Raw genomic sequence first — 21995 nt, 5'->3', positions numbered from 1 at the left:
AAAAAAAACCTTTGATCATTTTTGGGGGCTAGCGAGATGGCTCAGCAGGTAAGAGCACTGACTGCTGTTCCAAAGGTCCTAAGTTTGGGTCCCAGCAACCACATGGTGTCTCACAACCATCCATAATGAGATCTAACGCCCTCTTCTGGTGCATCTGAAGACAGCTACAGTGAATTACACCAGAGCGAGCCAGGGCCGGAGCAAGCAGGGCCAGAGCAAGCAGAAGTCCTGAGTTCAATTCCCAGTAGCCACATGATGGCTCACAGCCATCTGTGCAGCTACAGTGTACTCATAAAATAAATAAATAAATCTTTAAAAAAATAAAATAAAAAAATAAAAATGAAAAAAAAAAAAAGTAAAACAAAACAGGGACTCTTCCAGAGGCACCTCTGTCCCCCATGGATAAAAGCTGTTGGGTCAGAGTGTTTATAAACAGACATCTACTATCCTGGAAGACCACAGTCTATCTTATTCTAAAGTGTACATTCCTTGTTCCTCAGTAATTACATTGGCTTTCTGAATCCTACTGATCTTTTTGGCCTCTCAACTTTCAACTGAAGATGCTGGAAATAGAAATATTCCTTTTTTTCTCTTGTCTCTTTTTTCAATGTTTAATTTGCCAAGTCTTGCAGGAGTACAGGCAACTTCCATTACCACCAGCAAGAAAGTGAATGGGCTACAAACACTGGAATAAGAGCAATTGTTGAGTTCCAGACCCCCAAAAGAGACAACTGAGGTGCATATTTTTACATACCAAAGAAGACCTGGCCTCCACATTCTCCCAGCATCTCTCAGTTCATAGCTGGCATACTCCACCCTCTACTCTGAACTTTCCAGCCCAGGGGCTAGAATGCCCTTCCCCCAAGGGCTCTTCTATATATAATCCAGACATTTTGGTCTCTCTCCCCAGTTTTTCCTTCTCTCTGCACCCGCACTTTCTCTCTATTCACCCTCCTCTCTGTCTTCCTCCCCATAGAGACTTTCCTGGCCTCCTTTCTTGGGCCCAGTGGACTTGCCCAGTAAGCTTGTATTTGTATATATTTTCATCTGGCTTGAATTGGCTCATTTCACTGGTGGAGAAAATAACATCAATTGTAGAGATATATACAGAGGACTCTGCCAGTGGAGGAAGAAGTGATGTCAAGCACTGTGACAATTCCAAGAAAGATATGTGAGTTGAAAAGGACTTGGAAGTCCAAGGCTTCCCATTAACATCCCTCCCATTCTGAAAGGACTCCACAGTCACCAAATTTGACATTTAAAATGTTGTCATTATGTATCACATAATGTTTTTCTATTAAAACCTTTCTCTGAAGTAGACTCACTTTTTTTTAAAGATTTATTTATTTATTTATTTTTATGTGCGTGAGTACACTGTAGCTGTATAGATGGCCCAGCTCGCTCCAGCCCCTCTCACTCCAGCCCCAGCTCACTCCTGCGTAATTCACTGTAGCTGTCTTCAGTCACACCAGAAGAGGACGTCGGAACTCATTACAGGTGGTTGTGAGCAACCATGTGGTTGCTGGGATCTGAACTCAGGACCTTTGGAAGAGCAGTCAGTGCTCTTACCCACTGAGCCATCTTGCCAGCCCCCATAGACTCACCATTTTTATTATTTGTTATTAATTGTACAGAGTATGAGTTTCATTGTGACATTTTGTTTGTGGTTTGGTTTTATGTTTTGTGTTTTGTTGTTGTTATTTCTGAAGACAGGGCCTCATGTAGCTCAAGTTGGTCTTGAACTCATTGGGTAGCCCAGGATAATCTGCACCCTACAAGTTCTTAGATTGACAAGTAATGTCATACTAATCAATAACAGCTTTGGAACATGAATAAGAAATTTCTTTATGGTTTTTATCAGTAAGTATAAACTTTAAATGCTTTTATACCCATGTTACCTAAAGATTTCTTAGACAAAAAGGAGCCAAATGAGCCAGGCAGTGGTGCCACATGCCTTTAATCTCAGCACTCAGAAGGCACAGGCAGATGATCTCTATGAGATCAGGGTCAGCCTGGTCTACAGTATGAGTTCCAGGACAGCCAGGGATACACAGATAAACCCTGTATAGGAAAGCAAACAAACAAAAAAGGAGCAAAGTGTAAAAGTGTAAGGAGCACCAATATAAATAAGTTCTATCCTTTGGGAAGCCTAAGGAATACTAGTTAGATCATGCTAGGTAACTATCCGAATCTCACCCTCCCTGTGGATCAGTGTTTAAAGAGGAAGGGTGAGGCTGCACTGGCCTCTAGATCCAATGTTATAGAAACATCTGTATTTTCTAGAAAACAGAAGCCAATCTCTCTCCAGACTTCCAATTCTCTAATTGGACCTCTGTTCTCTGAGCTGTCTTTTGTTAATAGTTCTATCATTCACCCAACTTTAACTAGGGAACAAGATAACCTTGTTTTAACTCAATTTTCAGCCTGAGAGAAACACAAGATCCTTACACCACCAAGTGGTTTATAGAAAATTGAGCTTTTTTTTGTTTTTGTTTTTGTTTTGTTTTGTTTTTCGAGACAGGGTTTCTCTGAGTAGCCCTGGCTGTCCTGGAACTCACTTTGTAGACAAGGCTGGCCTCAAACTCAGAGATCCACCTGCCTCTGCCTCCCAAGTGCTGGGATTAAAGGCGTGCACCACCTCCGCCCAGCTTTTTTTTTAATCTCATTAAGTACTGGACAATCAATACATTTAGGTGGAGACAAAATACTTGTACTATACAACAGAAGCATAAACCTTAATTCTGTACTTTTAGAATCAGAGCAGGAAATAAAAATGTGCTTTCCTCCAGTAATTTACTTTTTTCTTTCTTTTTTTAAAGATTTATTTATTATTATAAATGAATACACAGAAGAGGGTATCAGATTTCATTATGGGTGGTTGTGAGCCACCATGTGGTCGCTGGGACCCGAACCCGTGACCTTCAGAAGAGCAGTCAGTGCTCCTACCCGCTGAGCCATCTCACCAGCCCCTCTTTCTTTTTTTTTAAAGATTTATTTATTTATTATATGTAAGTACATTGTAGCTGTCTCTAGACACCCCAGAAGAGGGCATCAGATCTCATTATGGATGGTTGTGAGCCACCATGTGGTTGCTGGGATTTGAACTCAGGACGTTTGGAAGAGCAGTCAGTGCTCTTAACCACTGAGCCATCTCTCCAGCCCAATTTACTTTTTTCTTAAAGGGTGGTGTTTCTATTAATGTAGATAAGAATCTAAGCCGTCATCCTGACTCATTTTATGACCAGCATCTATCAAAGGATTACCTTTTAATGATCAGCATTAGATAGGACTTAGCCCCACCAAGACAGGTCCACTTGTTACTCATAGTACCAGGAACTCTTAACAGACAGATATAGCATAAGAAATATGGCTACTGCTCTGTCATGATTGTTTTTACATTTATTGTGTGTACATGCATGTAGAAGTAAAACGACACTGTAAAAAGGATTCACTGTATAGACTAGCCTACCCTCTAAAACTCATGGTGATCCTCCTGCCTCACCCTCCCTCCTGTGTGTAGATTCCAGAAATGTACTACAAGGCCTAGCCAAGAACTGCTTCTAAAAGAGGAAGCAAATTAAACAGAATGGAACCTTAGGCTAAGCCTTAGAACCAGGTAGCTAATCTAAGGAGAAGCAGGCAGGAAGAGCAACCTTAATACTACAATAACATAAACATTCTTTTGCTCTAGACTAAGCCTAACAATGTTAGAAATCTTAGATAAAAGCTTTTACTCATATAAAGTGAGCCATCATAGATATGTGAATATTATTCTCAGGAAAAAGAACCCATTTCTTCCTTCATTAAAATCTCAGCTAGCTAAAAACATGCTAAATTAAATCTATTGAATAACTGGGATATTAAATAATGCAATCTTTATACACACTGACCCTTTTGTTTACAGTAATGTAAAATAAATAGGCTATTATCTTGTTGTTATGGTCCAGGAGTAGCCTCACAAACTACATGAACACCATCTCACTCAGACAAGGATAGTTTATTGGGCATTTGCCCCAGGACTGATTGATCAGGTCTATAGACAAGACTCAGAAGCTGACTGTGACGTTGAGTCAAGTTCCTATAAAGCTTTTTAAGCCCAAAATCTACAAATATTTATGCCAAGTTATCCCACCAATCAGGATTTAGGGATAGGGACATGTCTTCCTTAGGAACATGTCTTTGTTGTACAGTCATCCTGTTCTTATTGGTTGGGGTATTCAACTGTGACAGGGGACTTTCCTTATTCCTTATCTAACTTGCCAACCAGGGTATCAGTTACCTACATACATGTCTCTTTCTGCCAAGTAGGATGTCAATTCTCAAGGAGGTCTTGGGAACTTAAACTTTACTTGACTCCTACTCAAAATGTAAGTCTTATTCCAAATAGCTTCTTATTATTGTTATAGGTATTTTTCTTATATTGGGATCCATCCCAGGGAGAGCTTATAAAAGCAAAAACCATAAAAGCTTATATATAGTTGCAGGAAGTGCTGTCTGGCAGTTGGTTTGGGTCCATATTTATTGTGGCTAACTATACAAAGCATTATGACTTCTGTTGCGATTAGTTTCCAAGAACACCAAAGCACAGAACATAACAGAATCTGTAATCACCTAGAGTGTGTGAAAGTTTCCTAGTAACAACACATGAGAAAATTTCCTTATACCATTAGTAACAGCACAAAATGGCTGGCTGGACAAGTGACAGTTACCTTGGCCTTAACATTGTAGCCTATCCATCTAGTTGGCTTGAACATCTATCCCTGCCAGAGCGAACCCAGGTTGGGACAGGCAGACATAACTAGAAAACTCATTCCTCTAAGGAGTTTCCTCTGTGGATAAAGGATGCCATCTAGCAAGGACTTTGGGAATAGCAGTAATAAGCCTCAGGCTCCATATGGTGTAGTCTGTACGGTGTCATGGATCTGTGAAGTGAAGTGAAGATCAGCAAAGATGAAGACTCCGAGACCAATGAAGCATTGCAAAGCTAGCTATGCAAGCTCACCATCATTGTCTGTTGAGTCCCATTTATACTTTCTCCAAACATCACTTGTCTTCTCATAGATATTGCCTTAGCAAAACAAACACCTCGTGAGTCTGTATTACATGACCCAACCAGAAACTTCTACTTCAGGTATCTGTCTCTTTTCCTTTTATGGATAGGCCTTTGTTTCTTATAGAGACATAATGGTTGTAATATCCCCTAGCATTTTGAAGGGCTCTTGTTTCCTGATATACACAGTGTAGTGAGGTCTCCATCATAGGGAGGCAGTTTGGTTCACACTTACACTTATATGCAGTGTGAAAGTCAGTCCAAAGCAAAGAGCAAAGTGTCCCATATTCTCACCCACCTCCTCCTTCCTGCTGCCCATGCTAAAGTGTAGGCATTCATCAGCTCCATCTCACCACAGGGCTATTTAGGCTTAAGTGTAGTACCACTTGCACCTGCTGTCTAATTCGTCACCTGCTATATCTTGCAGTTTAGAGTGTGTTCCTGGTATTCTCTTAAAACCAGCCCCGCCTTAGCTTCTGAAATATTTTTCCTTTCCTACTCAAGTTCTACATATGGCCTTCTGGTGTTGGATAAAATCTGCATCTAATAAACACTTTGTGTGTGTTTGCATGTGTGTATGCACATGCATGTGCCAATCAGAGATAAACATTATGTGTTTTCTTCAATTGCTCTAAACTTTGTGTGTGTATGTACATGTGTGTGCGTGTATGTGTGTGTATGTGTATGTGTGCACTTGCCCTTGTGTGCATATATGAAGGCCAGGGGTATGTCAGGTGTCTTACTCTTTTTATTTATTTATTTATTTTTGTATTTTTGAGACAGGGTTTCTCTGTGTAGCCCTGGCTATCCTGGAACTCACTCTGTAGACCAGGCTGGCCTCGAACTCAGAAATCCACCTGTCTCTGCCATTAAAGGTGTGCACCACCACCGCCTGGTTTACTCTTATTTTTTTGAGACAGAGTTCTTTATTGAGCCTGGAGCTTGTCACTGCAGCTAGACTACTTGTCAGGATGTGCCAGTCTTCCTCCCTCACAACCTAGGCCTAGTGTTACAGATGTATGCTATTATTATTATGCCAGGCCTTTTATGAAGGGTGATAAGGATCTGAACTCAAGTTCTCATGCTGGCACAGCTAACACTTTACCCACTCCACTTTATTTATTTATTTTTTTAGACAGAGTTTCTCTGATTGGCTAGACTCTCTGGCTTCCTGCTGTCTCTGCTTCCCCAGAGTTGGGCTTATAGGGACACTACTGTTTATGTGAGTGTTGGGGATCCCACTGAGGTCTTCATGCTTGCCTGACAAGCTCTTTACAACCTTAACCATTTCCTCAACCTATACTACTATGACTTTAATCAGGTTGTAAACAGGTATTGAGCATGCAATGCAGACATTGCTTGTGAGGAAGTCTGTATGTACTTGGACTATACTGACAGAATCATTGAAAGAACTGAACCCAAGATCCATCAGTTAAAGGGGCATGAGAGACATAATGGTTGGAATATTATTAGCTCTAAATGTCCTAACCTTGCTTTTTGGCTTCTGTAATTCTGCTTCTGGCTAACTCTTCTTGTTAACTGAAGTATATCAACCCAGGACATGGTTTTTGTGTTTAAAAGCTCATCCTAAGAAAGGGTTGGTGTACTGGCTGGTTTTGTGTCAACTTGACACAAACTGGAGTTATCACAGAGAAAGGAGTTTCAGGTGAGGAAATGCCTCCATGTGATCCAGCTGTAAGGCATTTTCTCAATTAGTGATCAAGGGGGGAGGGCTCCTTGTGGGTGCTACCATCTCTAGGCTGGTAGTCTTGGGTTCTATAAGAAAGCAAGCTGAAGCCGCGCAGTGGTGGCACATACCTTTAATCCCAGCACTTGGGAGGCAGAGACAGGTAGATTTCTGAGTTCAGCCTGGTTTACAGAGTGAGGTCCAGGACAGCTAGGGCTATACAGAGAAACCCTGTCTTGAAAAAAAAAAAAAGAAAGAAAGAAAAAAGAAAAAAAGAAAGAAAGGAAGAGAGAAAGAAAGAAAGGAAGGAAGGAAGGAAGGAAGGAAGGAAGGAAGGAAGGAAGGAAGGAAGGAAGAAAAGAAAGCAAACTGAGCAAGCCAGGGGAAGCAAGCCAGTAAGTAACATCCCTCCATAGCCTCTGCATCAGCTCCTGCTTCCTGACATGCTTTGAGTTTCAATCCTGACTTCCTCTGGTGATCAACAGCAATGTGGAAAGTGTAAGCTGAATAAACCCTTTCCCCTCCAACTTGCTTCTTGGTCATGATGTTTTGTCCACGAATAGAAACCCAGAAACCCTGACTAAGACAACTAGTATCCTAAACACCCAATATAGTCATTGGACAGTTTGCTAAGACTTACTGTTGGCTTAAACACATGTCTAAGCAGTCTTCTCTGGTGAATACCCAACAACAGAACCCTAAAGCAGACAAAGCAAACATGAAGCAGGATATAAACTATGCCATCCAGAATTCTGTCATCTTTCCAATTCCTTTCAAGTCCTTTAGGGGCCATTTCTCTGTGCAGCAATCCCTCTCCCCACAATGAAGGGTATACTCAGTTCCAAACTTTAGTTAAAAATAAGTTGGCTTGATTTTTGGGTTTTTTGGTTTTTGTTTGTTTTTGTTTTTGTTTGTTTTTGTTTTTTCAAGACAGGGTTTTTCTGTATAGCCCTGGCTGTTCTGGAACTCATTCTGTAGACCAGGCTGGCCTTGAACTCAGAAATCCACCTGCCTCTACCTCCCAAGTGCTGGGATTAAAGGCGTGCACCACCACTGCCCGGAGAGTTGGCTTGATTTTCAAATTACTAAAAGCCCTTTAATTTTTCTTTTGCTAGAAAAGGAGTTTCAGATGAGTCACCTTCAGATGTGCTTTTTTCCGTCCCTACTATGGAGGTGGGATGAGAACCATGGAAGGATGAAGGGGAAATTGAACTAAAGAGCTGATTCCTTTTGGCTATCTACATTTCAGTTATTGATGCCTAGTCTCAAAAAAACCTTACTGTTTTCAAAGACTTTTTTTTTTTTTTTTTTTTTTTTTTTTTTTTGGTTTTTCAAGACAGGGTTTCTCTGTGTAGCCATGGCTGTCCTGGAACTCACTCTATAGACCAGGCTGGCCTCGAACTCAGAGATCCGCCTGCCTCTACCTTCAAAGATCTTTTTTTATGGTCTCCATCCTGTTACTCTGTAAATCATTTAGTGAAGGCCCTGAATTTTGTGAAGAAAAAAACTTGCTCTTCAGGCCTAGAAGGCTCAAGATACTGGGGTCAGAGGTGGAGAATTTGAATATAGATAAGCGAGATAAGATTTTCTGAGAATGAAGGTGTGTGGTTTTTTGTTTGTTGTTGTTGTTGTTGTTGTTGTTGTTGTTGTTGTTGTTGTCTCATCTTTGGTTCCTCCCAAGTGGAAAAAGGGCATGTCTCAGAAAGGAGAATGAGAGTGATGTTAGAGAGGTTACAGAATAGCCCCTCCAAGGCAATGGGGTAACAAGGGTTGTAACCTGCAACTATTATTTTGGTGGGAGTAGAGGAGGATAGGGTCTTCTGTAGCCCAGGCTGGCTTCAAACTCACCTTGAACTCCTTCTGGATTCTCCACACCCAGTTTATGTTGTGCTAGGGATTGCACCAGGGATTCATATATGTTAGGTAAGTACTTACTTACTAAGTGTGAGCTGCATGTCCTGTTCCTAATATGGAGTTTCTCTCTCTCTCTCTCTCTCTCTCTCTCTCTCTCTCTCTCTCTCTCTCTCTCTCTCTCTCTGTAACAGAACAGTGCTTGGAAAATATCAGTTTAAGCTGGCTGTGGTGGCACATGCCTTTAATCCCAGCACTTGGGAGGCAGAGACAAGTGGATTTCTGAGTTCCAGGCCAGCCTGGTCTACAGAGTGAGTTCCAGGACAGCCAGGGCCACACAGAGAAAAACCAGAAAGAAAAAGAAAAAAAGAAAGAAAATACCAGTTTAAATATGGCATTAGTGTGGTTATCATGTGAATTTTATTCTGTTTTTGATGTGGTACTTCAAAACCCTGCCCTTCAAACATTACTTGGTATCTGCGTTAACAAATAAATTGATTTAAAATGTGTCCCAATTATCCCAATTTTGAGGAGAGGCCAAATGAAAGCCCCCACACAATATCGAAGGTTTTCAAGCACACGAAGCTCTGATGTCTCTAAACTGCTTAGCTTATTAAAGAACTCAAGCCACTCAAGCCAGGCAGTTGTGGCGAACGCCTTTAATCCCAGCACTTGGGAGGCAGAAGCTACAGGACAGCCAGGGCTATACAGAGAAACACTGTCTTGAAAAACCAAAAAACCAAAAACCAAAAACCAAAACAAAACCCTCAAACAATAAAGTTTGTTCCATTGGATGCAGAAGGCAGATCCCACCTGAGGTAGAAAGGGAACTGGATTGTTTCACAGACAGAAAGTTTCTACACTAAGTTAGCTAGTGAAACAAAATCAACAGGAAATGTCAATAAGTGTCTACTTCCTAAGTTGAATTTGACCTTTATACGTAGGTACTATAAATAGGAAACCAAGCATACAGGTATTCAAGTCAAAAGGGAATTTCCCCCAGAGGTGGAAGGAGTGGTTTTAAGCCTTCTCCCCCTAAGGTCCAGCCTCATAAGCCACACCCCTCCCTCCTCGACCTCTCCCCGTAAGCCCCGCCTCGCCTATCGAGGCCCCGCCCTCCTAGGGAAGCCCGGAGCAAAAGCCACGCCCCCGGCAGAAGCACACCCGGCGTGCTCCGGCTGCTCGTGGTTTTCTCCGCCTACCGTGCCTCTTACGTGCTCTGAAGATGGCGGCAGCTGCAGGAAGGTTGCTCTGGTCCTCGGTGAGTGGCTGGCAGCCGGGCAGGCGCATGACACAACAGCGACTCTGGCCGGCACTTGTTTCCAGGACCGGATCGCGCCCTCTTGGGTCTGCTGGGCCACTAGCCCTTATGGGAGGGAGTTCTCAGCTCGCGAACCTCGAGGCCTCCTGCGGCCAGAAAGGCCCTAGCGCCCGCTTAGGACAGCCTTTCCCCTATCTCCGCGGATGGTGTGCTCTCCCAAGTCCTTGTACTCGAGGGTCCCCTTGCTGTTTCTTCACTAAAGCACCCAGGCCTGGCTTTTGTTGACTACGGTGTTCTGGGTCTGTCACCAAATATGACCTTGGGCAAGTGAAGTGTGTGTTTGTGTGTGTGTGTTTTCGAGACAGGGTTTCTCAGTGTATCCCTGGCTATTCTGAAACTCGCTCTGTAGACCAGGCTAGTAAGAAAATCACAGAGATCCGCCTGCCTCTGCCTCCGGCGTGCTGGGATTAAAGGCACGCACTGTCTGGCTTGACTTCACATTTCTGAACCTTAGTTTTTCCTTTTTTTTACCTTAGAAAGAGTGATGCCACATCTGGACGTGGCTGTGGGCTCACACTTAAATCTGAGTATAATAAACAAAGTAACGAGAGTAAAAGCAGTAACGGGGAGCCTCTTTGTACTCCTGCACGGAGGCTGGACTCTGCTTGGTATTTGCTGTTCTCTAGTGGCAGCCTACTGTCCTCTTGCCAGCCATTCTCCTCTCCTTTCTCACTGTGGGGCTCAGCCCCTAACTCCCTGTCCCTTGCTGAATATCAAAGTTGATCAAACACTACTAACCTTGAGCTCCGGCCAAACTCTCCCAGTGGATGTACGTCACCCTATTCTTGACTGAGAGCTGGAAGAACCTTTTTCTGAGAAAAACCTTGATGTGGCTAGATGATGCAACGGATAGCTCCAGGGTACAACTACTCAGCCTGGCCTAGCCTTCGGGAAGTTTTGGAGATTTTTATCCTTGAGGCTATATTCTTATGATTTTCTTGTAGACTTAATCCATGCTCATAATTTGATTTGGTATTTGTTTCATTGGGAAAAGGATCATTAACAAAGGACCACAGCAGCAAGGCAGAATTCAGTCATCCTTTCAGAAAGTCTTCCTAATTGAAATCATTTTTCTTTCCAGGTTGCTCGTCATGCAAGTGCTATTTCCCGGAACAGTATCTCTGCCTCAACAGTTCTTAGGCCTGTTGCTTCTAGAAGAACCTGTTTGACAGACATACTGTGGTCTGCCTCTGTCCAAGCAAAGTCTGCCTTTAGCACCAGTAAGTGTTACTGTGCTCTAGTTGAACCCAGGTAAAAGGAACCCGTATCAGCTACTCTGGACCCTGGCTATACCTGAGGCTTGTCCTTTGAGATTCTAAAAATGCTGTATGAGAATAATGTAGAGCTGGCTGGATCTATAAGTAACTGTTAGGAACAGTGAGTACTTGGCAGTGCCAAAATTTTAAAACCTACTTTTAAGAAAACAGGAAGAAAATGGAAGCCAGTGGTAGGGCCATATGCCTTTAATGCCAGCACTCAGAAGGCAGAGGCAGGCAGATCTCTGTGAGGCCACCCTGATCTACAGATCAGAGTTTCATGAGAGCAAGGACTACACAGTGAAACCCTATGTGGCAGAACCAAAAAGGAAAAAAAAAAGTTGCAGGCCAATCAGGGCATCATAGTGTGAGACTCTGTCTGGGAACAACAAATAAACAACACCTCCTCCCCCCCAAAACAAAAAGAATAGAAAAAGCTATAATCTAGGAAAAAGAAAATATTTGTATAATATACTAAACAAAGGCTATTCCTCTAAGATACTTAAGTTACTAGATAAAATGAATATACAAAACACCACTGGGCTCTACCTGTACCCCACCCCAGCTTTGAAACATGTCCTGCATCTGCTCTTGGTTTCTCTCTGTCCTGCCTCAGTGCCTCTCACCAAGATAACTAACTATAGACATTGCCTCCCAGTCTTATCCTTTTGATGATCTAATCTTCCTAGAAACATCTGTTTTCCTTCATTAGAGCCTCTCAGACTCTGTTCTCTTTACTGAGAGGTTTTTTGTAGCCCTGGCTGTCCTGGAACTCACTCTGTAGACCAGGCTGGCCTTGAACTCAGAAATCTGCCTGCCTCTGCCTCCCAAGTGCTAGAATTAAAGGTGTGTACCACCACGGCTCGGTGCTGAGGGTCCTTTTAAGACCTGCTCTAAGTTTGTTTTGAGTTTGTTCCTTGTGTATTGACTCCTCTTGTCTCCCATGATACTCACACCTTAGTCTGAGCTAGCTCCATGTCAGGCTGCCTTCTGTGATTCTACTGGCTTCTTCCTCTTCCTTTTGTAGTTCCAAGGGCATTTCATTTCATTTCTTCTAGTTTTTGTTCTTTTAAAAAAAACTTTTCTTTAGGGTTGGAGTGATAGCTAAGTCAGTCATTAAGCTAGCATGAGAATCAAAGTTCAATTGACCTTCAGAACTCACATAAAGCCTGGCATAGTAGTATATGATAGTCCCAGCACTTGGGAAAGAGTAGACCACTGAGTCCTTGGAGCTCAATGACTGCTACCCTACCCTGCTTGGTGAGCTGAGTTTATAAAAGACTCCTAAAAGAGAGAAAGGGTTTTAAAAAATGGTAGATGTCTTTGAGGATCTGTGTGTCCTCCATCCTTCATATTCATGCTCACGTGTGTACATACACACAAACACGTACACACATACTCCTCCCTACCACTGAGTTGAGTTTGTGTATACTTTGAAACTGTGCTGAACGGGAAAATTACTTTACCTAAGATGTACAATTGAAGTGAATCATCTTATTGAGTTAAATTAATAACTTATGTCACCAGTTATAGTAAGTAGTAAGTTTACTTGATATGTTTCAACTAAAGGAGTGTAAATAAAATCATGCAGTACTTGATGTGGTGGATAACAAGCTACATACAGGTGTGTGATCTTTTTTTAGGTTCCTCTTTCCACACCCCTGCTGTCACCCAGCATGCGCCCTATTTTAAAGGTACCGCTGTTATCAATGGAGAGTTCAAAGAACTGAGTCTCGACGACTTTAAGGGGAAATACTTGGTGCTTTTCTTCTACCCTTTGGATTTGTAAGTTTGATTCTATAATATTTTCATGTCCTTCTGAGGGCTGTTGATCTCTGATCCACACTGAGATTCCTCTTTAGTGGAGAGGAAGATTCTTTCTAATTTTTGTCCACTGTCCTTGGCCATCTGCACCTCATGTGACCATAGTGGGAAAATGTCCTTCCTTTCAATGGAGGAGTTTTATTATGGTTCTGTCAGTTTTTCTAGTAGTCCTGGAGAGCAAACCCTGGGCCTTGTGCATGCTAAGCAAGTACTCTTACTGGTTCAGCCTTTAATACAGTTCTGTCTCACATACTTTTGATTAATGGTTTCCTCAGCCAGTCTAAACTTTACAACATCCCATGTGAAGTAGTATAAGAAATGATTTTTTTTTGTGGCTAGAGACGTGGCTCAGAAGTTAAGAGCACTGGCTTTTCCAGAGATCCTGAGTTCAATTTCCAACAACCACATGGTGGCTCACAACCATCTGTATTGGGATCTGATGCCCTCTTCTGGTGTATTTGAAGACAGCAACAGTATAACTCATATACATACATAAATAAGTTTTTCATAAAGTTACTCTATTTAAAAGTACAAGGTTTCTTTTAACTTACTAAACATGCCTCACAACCCCCTTCATTCATTCATTTATTTGTTTACTTGAGGGAAGATTTTCTTTACAGTGTCCAAGCTGTCTTGGAACTCAATGTAAACCAGGCTGGCCTTAAACTGACAGAGATCAGCCTGTCTCTGCCTCCCCAGTGCTTGGATTAAAAGTGGGCACCACCACACCCAGAAGAAAGCTTGCTTTTTCCTTTTTCTTTTTTTTTTGGTCATGGTCTTCATATGTAGACCAGGCTGGTCTGAACTCACAGAAATCTTCCTGCCTCTGCCATCACACTCAGCATACCCAGCCCATTTCATGTTTTTCACCCCTAAGCAAATCAATTTAGTTTTAGACTACTAACTGTTGTTTTTGTTTTTATATGATCTAAGGAAACTTTCTTTTTCCCTCCAAGCACATTTGTGTGCCCTACAGAAATTGTTGCTTTCAGTGACAAAGCTAAGGAATTTCATGATGTAAACTGTGAAGTAGTTGCAGTTTCAGTGGATTCCCACTTCAGTCATCTTGCCTGGATTAACACACCAAGAAAGGTAGGTTGGGTGACAGTCACCTTTCCTTGGTTTTATTTTATTCTTTGGTTTCATTTCTGCTTCACAAATAATACTGACCACACAATAAAAACATTGCATATATTTATGGTATACAATGTGATGTTTTGATACATGTGTACATTGTGCATGGATCAAATCAAGCTATTCAGTACTCTTTCCTGAGTCGTTTTTTTGTGATGATAACATTCAAAATCCTCTTTAGCTTGGTCAGAGTGTCTCTTGCTAATTCCCCAGCTACCTCTGTCCCCTGCACTAACAAGAGAGATTTAATACAAAGTCTAGAGGCTGCCAGAAGATAGTGTGAAGGGAACATTTGCCTACCTGCTTTCCCCCTTTCTTCCTTTCAAAAACAGTATCTCATGTATTCCAGGCTCAAGGTTAGGGTGTATTAGCTCAGATGACCTTAAGCTTCTGATCCTCTAGCCTCCACCTCCCAGAACCTGGCTTATGCCTTGCTAGGGATCAAATGCTGTACCTATACCAGGTAAGCCATACCCTCCTGAAGTAGGTTCTTCAGCAATTTGTAAGCTATGGTAGTAGCAACTCCCTGGATGTTGTATGTATCTTTACTGCTCATTCTGTGTATATTTTCCAAGTAATGGAGATAGGCTCAGTGAGACAAGTGATATGATTGTCATCTATCACCTCCTCTTGGGCTTGCACTTTGAATCCTTAATAGTTGGCTTTACTGTTCTGTTTTATGTCTACAAGTCTGCTAGGGAAGAAAAACATCAAAATTTCACTAGGTATGTTCCAGGACTAACAGTGACTTGAATAATTTACTCTCTTCACTTTTATATTTGAGAATTTAGTTTTCATTTCGACAGCTGCTTTAACAATTAGAAAAAGAGGGCAGGGTATGCTCACAGCTTTTACCTAGCATGCAAGAAGCCTTGGGTTCAGTCTCCAGTACCATATACACTGGGTGGGTTAGCATAGCCTGTGATCCCAGCATGCCAGAAGTTGCAGCAAGAAGATAGAGGTTCAAGATCATCATTGGCTATATAGAAAGTTGGAAGCTGGGTCTGGCTACATGAGACAGGCCCTGCCTCAAAAGATAAAGGTCAATCAGTCTCTTTCTAGCAATGGTCTGAAGAAAAGTACTTAGCTTTTTTTTTTGTTTGTTTCTTTGTTTTGAGACAGGGTTTCTCTGTATAGGCCTGGATGTCCTAGAACTCACTCTGTAGACCACCAGGCTGGCATCAAACTCAGATATCCACCTGCCTCTGCCTCCCAAATGCTGGGATTAAAGGCATGAGCCACCATTGCCCAGCTAGTCTCTTGAGCTTTAGTTCCCTCATCTTTAAAATGATGGAGATGGGCCATTGAGGTCAGTCAACAGGAAAAGTACTTCCTGAACAAACCTGACAACCTGAGTTCTATCACTGGAGCCCATATAGAATGGAAGGAAAGAACAACTCCATAGAGTTGTCCTTTCAACCTCCATACACGTGCATTGCCATGTTTGCTCACTCACGCACACACACAGAAACACACAAACATAAATCAATTAATACAAGATAATAGATGCTGGAAAGATGACTCATCAGTTAAGAACACTGCTATTTTCTAAGAGACCTCAGGCTTAATTTCCAACATCTACATAGCAGTTTACAACTATCTTTAACTCCAGTCTCAGGGGACCACATACCCTCTCCTGGTCTTCTCAAACACTGCCAGGCAGTGGTGGTGTACACCTTTAATCCCAGCACTTGGGAGGTAGAAGCAGGTGGATTTCTGAGTTTGAGGCTAGCCTAGTCTACAGAGTGAGTTCCAGTACAACCAGGGCTATATAGAGAAACCCTGTCTCAAAAAACAAAAAAAACAAAAACATAAAAAAAACACTGCATGTTTATGGTACACTTACAAGCTGGTAAAACACTCAAACACATAAAATAAAATAAATAATATCTGCTGTCGGCTGGTTGTAAAAGGGAATTAAGTTAAACATAATTTCCTTATGTGCATTTATTGTTACTTGCCACCATCATTGTTGGTTTTAAACATTGGGATGTGGTTCAGACCCTGTTGGACTACTGAGAAAACCAGTCTTGTTTGCCTTTTTATTAGAATGGTGGTTTGGGCCACATGAACATCACACTGTTGTCGGATATAACTAAGCAGATATCCCGAGACTACGGAGTGCTGTTGGAAAGTGCTGGCATTGCACTCAGGTAAGAGCTGTTCTTAGAGTCAGGATGGTTTTGCATATTTTAGTGTCATCTTGATTCTTTTTTTTTTTTAAGATTTATTTACTTATTTTATGTGTATGAGTACACTATAGCTGTACAGATGGCCGTGGGCCATCATGTGGCTGCTGGGAATTGAACTCAGGACGGCCCACTTGATCCTGCCCTGCTCGCTCCAGCATAATACACTATACACTGTAGCTATCTTCAGATGCACCAGAAGAGGGCATCAGATCTCATTACGCGTGGTTGTGAGCCACCATGTGGTTGCTGGAATCCGAACTAAGGACCTTCGGAAGAGCAGTCAGTGCTCTTACCCGCTCAGCCATCTCACCAGCCCATCATCTTGATTCTTAAAGATTTATAAAGACTCTAGTAAAGCATTTTCAGGTTTGGTAAAATTCAGGAAGAAGTATTGTTGGTAGTTTTGATTTTTGAGTCAGGATATGTGTGTGTGTGTGTGTGTGTGTGTGTGTGTGTGTGTGTGTGTGTGTGAGAGAGATCTATATACATAGGAGATTTATTAGAATGGTTTGTAGGCTGTGGTCCAACTAGTCTTTCAGGGTTTTGTTTGTTTGGGTTTTTTTTGTTGTTTTGTTTGTTTGTTTGTTTGTTTTTCGAAATAGGGTTTCTCTGTGTAGCCCTGGCTGTCCTGGAACTCACTCTGTAGACCAGGCTGGCCTTGAACTCAGAAATGCGCCTGTCTCTGCCTCCCAAGAGCTGGGATTAAAGGCGTATCTTAACAATGGCTATCTACTAATGATAGGTCCAAAAATACTATAGTTCTTCAGTCCCTGAGTCTGGATTTCCCAGCTGGTCTGTACTCCAGGAACTTGTTGTAGTATTTATTTAATCTCAGTTTGAGGTTTCTTCTTTGTCTTGATCATTCAGTTCCCAGATAGAAGACACACAATCTTTATATTTATAAAAAGCCCTTTATAGCACTAGACCTGGGCAGATATCTACCCTCTAAGCTCTTAGAAATTGCTTCCCCATCAATAACCCTGAGTTGTATCTTCCATGTACCATCTGGGCAGCTCTTAACTCCATTTGGCCAGCCCTCATGGCATGTTTTCATGATTACTACCATGAGTCCGCTTGTTCTCTCTCCATCTTCTCTCCCTCCTCCCTGGTGTTCTTCCTCCTCCTCCTCTTCTTCCTCCTCCTCCTCTTCCAACCCCAAGCCCGGGAATCAAAAAATCTACCTATCTTTTCTTCTGTGCCGTTATAGGCTGTAGACTTCTTAATTCACCAATTAGGGAGGGATAAGTTGAGGGGCAAGGTAACATAAAGTCACTTGGGTTTAGATTCTCTAGTTCCTGGGGGCAGCCAGGCCTTGTGGGCCAGTATTTAGCATGACAATACATAGCAAAAGACCAAACCTCAATAGGAATGCTAAGTGGCTCCAATGCTAGTGAAAGAATGAACTTGCTATCAAGAGCAAGCAAGCTTCCTTCTTCATGCCCTTTGTATAGATTGCAGAAGAATGCATGGTCCAGATTAAAGATATATATCTCTACTTCAAATATCTATTTTAGAAATGGGTCTTCCTACTTCAAATGACTTAAGAAAATAATTGCTGGGCAGTGGTAGAGCATACCTTTAATGTCAGCACTCAGGAGGCAGCAGCAGGTGGATTGCTTGAGGTTGACAGCCAAAGCTACACAAAAACCCTGTGTGAGGAAAAAAGGGGGGGGGGGGAATTCCTCACAGGTGTGCCCAATCATCTGGGTTTTAGTTAATTCCTGATACTGTCAAGTTGAAAACAAAGAATAGACATCACAAATTTATTTTATTTTATGTGTGGGTATGTTTTGCCTGCATGTATGTCTGTGTTTGCAAGCACTACCCTTAGAGGAGTGATCCCCTGGAACTAGATTTATAAATGGTTCTTAGCTGCCATATGGGTGCTGGAAATCTAACCTAAGTCCTCTGCAGGAGAAATAAGTGCTCTTAACCGCTTCCCCATCCCCTGAAAAAGCTATTTTCATCTATATAGTCACTGAATAGTGTCTGTGAGGGTTGCAAATCTTTCAGAAATGGCTGAGATGTGCCCTGTCCACTATCTGGGTCTCCTTTTAGGAAAGGGTACCTGTGTTTTGATGATCCCACTGATCTCAGTCCCTTCTGTAACAGCTACTCTTGGCACTGAAGCTACTGAACTGTTTGGAGAAAGGCTTTTCAAAGTTCATTCTCTATCTCCCCCCATTCTCATGCAGGCACTCGTGTGTGCGTGCATGTCTCTGTCTCTGTGTCTGTCTCTGTCTCTGTCTCTTTCTCTCTCTCTCTCTCTCCCCCCCCCTCTCTCTCTCTCTCTCTCTCTTTCTCTCTCTCTGTCAGTATAGATGGTGTTATATAAGCCTTGAAACAGAATAAACCAATGTTTGATTTTGTTTTAGGGTTTCATTGCTGTGAACAGATACTATGGTCAAGGCAATCTTATAAAGGAAAACATTTAATTGGGGCTGGCTCACAATTTCAAAGGTTGAGTCCATTAGCATCACAGTGGGAAGCATGGCAGAAGAGAGCCTCCTAGATGCCTCCTTTCTATCTTTGGATCAAGATGTAGAATTCTCCTTCCAGCACCATATCTGCCTGTACACTGCCATGCAGTGTCTCTGTCTCTCTCTCTCCCTCTCTCTCTCCCTCTCTCTCTCCCTCCCTCTTTCTCTCTCTCCCTCTCTCCCTCTCTCTCTCTCTCCTTCCCTCTCTGTCTCTTTCTCTCCCTCTCTTCTTCCCTCTCTGTCTCTCTCCCTCTCTCCCTCCCTCCCTCCCTCTCTCTCTCTCTCCCTCCCTCTCTCTCTCTGTCTCTCTCCCTCTCTTCTTCCCTCTCTCTCTCTCTCTTGCCCTCTCTCTCTCTCTCCCTCTCTCCCTCCCTCTCCCTCCCCCCCCTCCATTTACACATTACTAGGACTGTGTAGAAAGACCCTGTCTCAAAGGAAAAAACCAAAAGCGATTGTGAGGGGCTGGAGAGTTGGCTTGGTGGTTGAGAACACTGACTGTTCTGCCAGAGGCCCTGAGTTCAAATCCCAGCAACCACATGGTGGCTTGCAACCATCTGTGATAGGATCTGATGCCCTCTTCTGGTGTGTGTCTGGGGACAGCTACAGTGTACTCATATGAATAAAAATAAATAAATCTTTTTTAAAAAAAGGAGTTGTGAGGTACTGTAAGGATGACTTAGCAGTTATGAGTGCTCATTGGTGTTACAGAGGATCAGAGTTTGATTTTACAGCCACCTATAACTCCAGCTCCAGAGAATCCAGCACCTTCTTCTGGACTCTGGGTGTTTGCATGCATGCATACACAACAAACACACATACATTTTTTTTTAAAGTTTTATTTATTATATGTGAATACACTGTAACTGTTGTCAGACACACCAGAAGACAGGGCGTCAGATCTCATTACGGATGGTTGTGAGCCACCATGTGGTTGCTGGGATTTGAACTCAGGACCTCCGGAAGAGCAGTCAGTGCTCTTAACCGCTGAGCCATCTCTCTAGCCCAATATTTTTTTTTAAATAAAAGGAAGTTTTAAATATTTATTGGATGTAGCTCCAATCTCTCTCCCTTTTACATATATGTGATCACATTACCAGAGTCAGAGTCTAATATAGGAGTCCAAAGAATGCATACTAGATCACTGTGTAAAAGTCTTTACTGTCCCTAGTTCATTCTTTTTAGGTATCATATCACATTAAGGATACAGCTTTGCAATGTTCCCAAAATATATGCTTTCCATGGTGGCCTTGTATTATCAGAGCATCTGTCATTACTAAAAGGTGATAAACTTTTTTATAATGTTAATTCCAGGTTGGGTTTTCTTTTTCTAAGATTTATTTTTAATTATGTGTGAGTAACTCTATAAAAGTATGTACATTCAAGTATTTGCTCTTGGAGGCTATAAAAGGATGTCAGTTCTCCTGAAGCAGGAGTTACAGGCAGTTGTGTGGTTCCCCTACATGGGCTCTAGGAACTGAACTCTGGATAGACAGTACAAACTATTAATTGCTAAGTAGTCTCTTCAGTCCCTAAAACTTCCATTTTTAAAGTCTTTGACAACTTGATGAATTTACTAGTAGGAAAATAAAGACATAAAAGGACAGAAATGAGTTGTTGGCTCTAGTCCTGTTAATGAGGATAAATTCTGTGCAGAGGTCTCTTCATTATTGACCCTAATGGTATCGTCAAGCACCTGAGTGTCAACGACCTTCCAGTGGGCCGCAGTGTGGAAGAAACACTCCGTTTGGTAAAGGCGTTCCAGTTTGTAGAGACCCATGGAGAAGTCTGCCCAGCCAACTGGACACCAGAGTCCCCTACGGTATGTTGTTTTCCTCAAAGCAACATGCCCCAACTCCAGATCTTTTCTGCTCAAGGGTAATCTATCAAGGGAGGCTACAGAGGTGCTGGCTGAGTGTGGGTGGGTGACACTTAGGTGGACAGTTTCTACTGAGGCTGGTAGTTAATTTTTATCTATATGTTTTGAACAAAATAGGCTAATCTTCAAAAGTGAAGAAATTTTAGTTTAAGACTAAGAGCTTGGGCCAGATATGGTAGCATACACCTTTTATCTAGATGAAGAGGCAGTGAACCATTTTGAGTTTGAGTCTAGCCTGATCTACAAAGTAAGTTCCAGGACAGCCAGGGCTATTACACAAAGTAATCCTATCTTTAAAAAAATTTTAAAAAAACAAACCAAAAACTAAAAACTAGGATCTTTGACCTTACCTTTGAGACCACTATTATGAAGTTCCTCCTAAATGATTTAATTTTTTTTTTTTTTTTTTTAATTTTCAGATCAAGCCAAGTCCAACAGCTTCCAAAGAATACTTTGAGAAGGTCCATCAGTAGGCCATCCTATGTCTGCAGTTTACCTGAAGCTTCTTAGGCCAAAAAAGAACCCCAGCTGGAATCCTTCCAATGCCCTGAAGATTATTTATAGAATGGCAAAACCTCATTATGCTTATGTTTATAAGTACTGTTTCACAGGCTTTGTAATTTTAAGACAGGTTCAGGCTCTCTAAAGGTGGCTAGCTGCTTCCATAGCTGTCCTTACTAGGAACTTCTTGATGTCTAACCAATTCTCTATGAGTGCTTGGTCCCCATTTCTTGGAGCATGTCTTCAGAGGGTAAGCATTCTTTCCCTTAGCCTGCCCTGAACCTTGGTCTACAGTGAAGTAGCACATAGCACCAATACTTAGTGAAATGAAGTAGCAGATAGTACCAGCACTTAGTGAAAGCATCTGATCAAGGTCCTAAAATTTCCTCTTGAATTTTTGTGAATTATGCTGAATTTCCCATTATTTTTTATTGTAGTCATTAACTCAGAGTGTCCTTGTGTGTTCTGAGATATTGATGAAGTATAATCATGAAGGACTACGTATAATCCAGTGTTTTTGTTTCTAAAACACTATAAGTCATTTTCTTCAAGTGCTGGATGTATAGAATAAGAATAAACATTAAAATATTTGCATTTTGACATCATTAGCTGTTGGGTCAGTTTATTCTGGGGCACTGCTCCTCCTTTGATGACTTAGCTCAACAAATATTTGTTTATTGGGCATTTGACACAGAGCTGGCTCCACTCTCAGGAAACTAACATTTAGTAGGCAAGACTGATACCTGAACTTTCATTCATTATTTTGGTAGCTCCTGGAATTAAAGATATGCCTTTGGAGGCATTGGAGTAAAGAAAAATAAAC

The 21995-nt window shown here is 41.9% G+C and overlaps 1 protein-coding gene across 1 annotated transcript; it reads left to right on the top strand.

The window, feature by feature from the left end:
- The first annotated feature begins 9703 nt into the window (after positions 1 to 9703).
- Positions 9704 to 21777, top strand: Prdx3 (peroxiredoxin 3). The gene is made up of 7 exons (XM_031390884.1): positions 9704 to 9849; positions 10991 to 11129; positions 12809 to 12950; positions 13946 to 14081; positions 16173 to 16276; positions 20449 to 20614; positions 21091 to 21777. Exons 1-7 carry the CDS (start codon positions 9814 to 9816, stop codon positions 21142 to 21144), a joined length of 777 nt encoding a protein of 258 aa, XP_031246744.1. The 5' UTR covers positions 9704 to 9813; the 3' UTR covers positions 21145 to 21777.
- Positions 21778 to 21995: the final 218 nt, after the last annotated feature.

This window comes from Mastomys coucha, unplaced genomic scaffold, assembly GCF_008632895.1.
Source record: "Mastomys coucha isolate ucsf_1 unplaced genomic scaffold, UCSF_Mcou_1 pScaffold21, whole genome shotgun sequence".
Classification (NCBI taxonomy): domain Eukaryota; kingdom Metazoa; phylum Chordata; class Mammalia; order Rodentia; family Muridae; genus Mastomys; species Mastomys coucha.
The sequence above is the reverse complement of the archived record's forward strand: the minus strand, read 5'-3'. Positions and strand labels throughout refer to the sequence as shown.